We start from the raw sequence: 3,778 nt of genomic DNA, 5'->3' as shown, positions 1-3,778 counted from the left end.
ATCGTCTCCTTTTTGGCACCGCCTGTAACAGATTATGTTGTATTATGATTTACTTAAAGATGGATGGAGATATATTAAGCTGGACGGGCACTAAACGTTTGTCTTATTTCCTCGTTTATACTTAATTAGAAGGATATTAATGAAGACATTAGCTTGTAGGTTAGATTTTAATTATAATTATAGATAATTTTTCATATTCGTCGAACTTGAACCGGCGAATTAATTTGGTTCGAACCGGAGTCGGATTTCCGTTCTAATTTTCCGAATGATTCCAAATTTCGAATGGAAATTGGACGCGCACCCGAATTTAAACCCGAAGGAGAAGAGACGTCGGTCTCACTCACCTCATGTCCGAACACGGCGTGGGGCCATCCGCCTTGATTACGCTCTCGGCGGGTTACCCTGGTCGACCCACTTTTTCTACCTACCTCCGCTCTGCTCCGCTCCGCTCGCTCAGCCCCTTTCACTGAAGGGATCGCGCAGGAACAGAGATCGAGCGACGCTGCGAGGTCTGTTAATTGGCAGCGGCGCTGCGAGGAGGTGGGTGGACTGAATTGCCTTCCTTCCTCGAGGTAGGGATATTGGCGGATGGAGTCCGGAGAAGGCGGCGCTTCCTCCTCTGCGCCGGCCGGCGACCAGGATCCTCTGCCTCCACCGCAAGCGCCACCGCCGCCGCAGCAGCAGCTGAGTCGGTACGAGTCGCAGAAGCGGCGGGACTGGAACACGTTCCTGCAGTACCTGAGGAACCACAAGCCGCCGCTGACGCTGGCGCGGTGCAGCGGCGCGCACGTGATCGAGTTCCTCAAGTACCTGGACCAGTTCGGGAAGACGAAGGTGCACGAGGCGGGGTGCGACTTCTTCGGCCAGCCCAACCCGCCGGCCTCCTGCGCCTGCCCCCTCCGCCAGGCCTGGGGCTCCCTCGACGCGCTCATCGGCCGCCTCCGCGCCGCCTACGAGGAGAACGGCGGCCGCCAGGAGTCCAACCCCTTCGCCGCCCGCGCCGTCCGCATCTACCTCCGCGAGGTCCGCGAGAGCCAGGCCAAGGCGCGCGGCATCCCCCACGAGAAGAAAAAGCGCAAGCGCACCTCCGCCGCCGCCGCCGCCGCCGCCACTACTGCCCCCGCCGCAGGCGAGTCCTCCTCTTCCGCCCCGCCCCCACCCGCCTCCTCCTCCTCTCCGGCGCCGGATCCGCCCTGCGGCGGTTCGTCGTCGCCGGTCTCATAACACCATCAACAATCATTCCTGTTTTCCATTCATCATATATATATTATATTATATTATTTATGCTCCACAAAATTCTGCCATTATTACAAACTAACGATCGATCGAGCTCAACAATCACTGCATGATCCTCAGTCTCTCCTGGCTCCTCCCTCAACTCCGAGGAGGAGGAAAAAAAAAAAAAAAAGAAGATCTAATTTGGTGGTGCAGCTGCAAGAACTGACATGAGATTCCCGTCGCCTCACTGTTCATAGTACGAATGCTTTAATTTCCTTGTTTACGTGCATTGTCACAGACTGCTGTCCTGATTCGCCCCCTCTGCTATCTTTTTCTTCTTATGTTCATCCTTTTTCTTTTACAGTAATGCTCTAATGGCAGACATTTTAAGTGGCAACGAGAGATGATCATATATCCTCGCGCACAAGTAGAATATATATATCACATATATATTACTGGTCCCCTGTTCTAGACGTAGAAGAATCTCAAGCTTGTTTTTTTGCCCGCACGAGTGGCCACTGCAAGTTTAACTCGAGTCTCTCTCCTCTTCATGATCTTGTACTGTTTCACCCATGATAGATCGCCCCCAAATCTACAAGCTTTGGGGCCATCTTTACTGCTGCACAGTTTGAGTTAGATTCTTGAGCCGATCTTAGTTACTTGATGTGCAGTTTAAGCAGTTAATTAATGCTGGTTTATCTCATTCTGAATTAGGTGTGCATGGATCCGGATTACGTACGTCTGTTTCTAAAAAAATTAAGCAGCTGCACCAGTTTTAGATTTCTATATATATCTTATTAATTTATTGTTCATCACTTCAATAAATTCGACTACTGTGTAGAGCATTGTTTGGTGATCAACTACAGAAGTCATCTGTGTATTTTAAATGAACCATAGGTTTAATGGCATTTAAATGTTCTTAGGATGAGCTAAGTTTATCTCAAATCTTGTTTTCTGTTTTGTATTTTGACATATTTAGCAGATGATCTTCTTGTCTATGAAATATATATAAAAATAAAAGTATGATCTTATTTTTATATTTTAACATGCTTAGATCAATCTTATAAAGTTCATAACTTTTAAGTATATATATTCCTTGAGAAGTTTATCATGTTATATTGCAATCTTTATAAACTAAAATGCATGTCTTTGAGAAATCAGATCCATATTGGGCTCAGTGTTGATTTATATCCTCCGGTCCTGGTCTGATTCAGATCAAGCCTGATGTGGGCATAATTTCTCAAAGACAAAGAATATATTCTAGCTAAAAGTAATATTACATTGTAATACCTCCGGAGAGACCGAAATAAGTAATGGAGAATATTGTTAGACTTCTTGTAGTCTCAGAAACTCATAAGACTTGAAAAGGATCAAATCAGACATGTCTAGGTTCATCAGTGAGTTTTGGTCAAAATTCAATGATGTACCTAAATAAATCTGATTGGATACATTTAAGATCTCATGAGTTTATAAGGCTACAAGGTGTCCAACGGTATTCTCTATTACTTATTTTAGGTCTCGTTCATGATGACATTGTATGTATAACAACAAGAAGAGGTATGATATGAATGGAGCACAATGTGATAATGTCACATAGTGGAGGGTGAGAAACATGATGAGACAAAAATTAATTTCAAATTAAAATTTTTAAATATGTGGTTTGAATGCATTGAAAATTAACATGTGGAAAGTTAATATTGACGGAAGGAATTAAATGAAAAGGTCATCTGTATTCTCAAAACTATGATGCCTAATTTAAAAAATTTTTAAATTTACGTGCTCCCTTTGGTATTATGATCACTTCAATAAATTCGGCTACTGTGTAGGATGAGGATTGAGGTTGTTTTTACTAGTCGAGCATTGGTTGGCGATCGACTACAGAAGTAAACTGTGAGTTTTATTTTATTTTATATTTTTTTAAAAGGTTGATTGATTACAATCTTAGTTTTATTTGTATTTTAAATGAAGTATAGGCTTAATGGCATTTACATGTTCTTAGGATGAGCTAGGTTGATCTCAAATATGGTTTTCTTTTTATATTTAATTTTGACATATTTAGCAGTTGATAGATCTTGTCTATGAAATATAAAAATAAAAGTATGATCTTATTTTTGTATTTTAATATGTGTAGATCAATCTTATAAAGTTCATAACTTTAGGGTGTATTTAGTTTTTATCATGTATAACATAATATACATTCATTATGTGATTATCAGATAATCATATAATCATATTACGAGAATAAAACATAATATAACATTATTTGGTTCAATTTTAGGTAATGTAAATAAAATGTAATTACTTGAAGATTTTAGTGTATAGTTAGTATACAAAATTATATCAATCATCGACTAATAAAACAAAACAAAACATATATATATATATATATATATATATATATATATATATATATATATATATATATATATATATATAAAAGATAAAAGATATCTTTATTTGTATGAGACCGTTTGGATAGTATTCAAAAATAAATCTATAAGGGTTTATGTCAAAAGTGGATAATATTATACTATTATAGAGCTATATGAATTATTTTCGT

The 3,778-nt window shown here is 40.1% G+C and overlaps 1 protein-coding gene across 1 annotated transcript; it reads left to right on the top strand.

The window, feature by feature from the left end:
- The first annotated feature begins 344 nt into the window (after positions 1 to 344).
- Positions 345 to 1,441, top strand: LOC122030441 (protein LIGHT-DEPENDENT SHORT HYPOCOTYLS 5-like). The gene has a single exon (XM_042589642.1). It carries the CDS (start codon positions 589 to 591, stop codon positions 1,222 to 1,224), a length of 636 nt encoding a protein of 211 aa, XP_042445576.1. The 5' UTR covers positions 345 to 588; the 3' UTR covers positions 1,225 to 1,441.
- The last annotated feature ends 2,337 nt before the right edge of the window (positions 1,442 to 3,778 follow it).

This window comes from Zingiber officinale, chromosome 10B (assembly GCF_018446385.1).
Source record: "Zingiber officinale cultivar Zhangliang chromosome 10B, Zo_v1.1, whole genome shotgun sequence".
NCBI lineage: Eukaryota > Viridiplantae > Streptophyta > Magnoliopsida > Zingiberales > Zingiberaceae > Zingiber > Zingiber officinale.
Note: the sequence above shows the minus strand (reverse complement) of the source record. Positions and strands in the feature narration are given on the sequence as shown.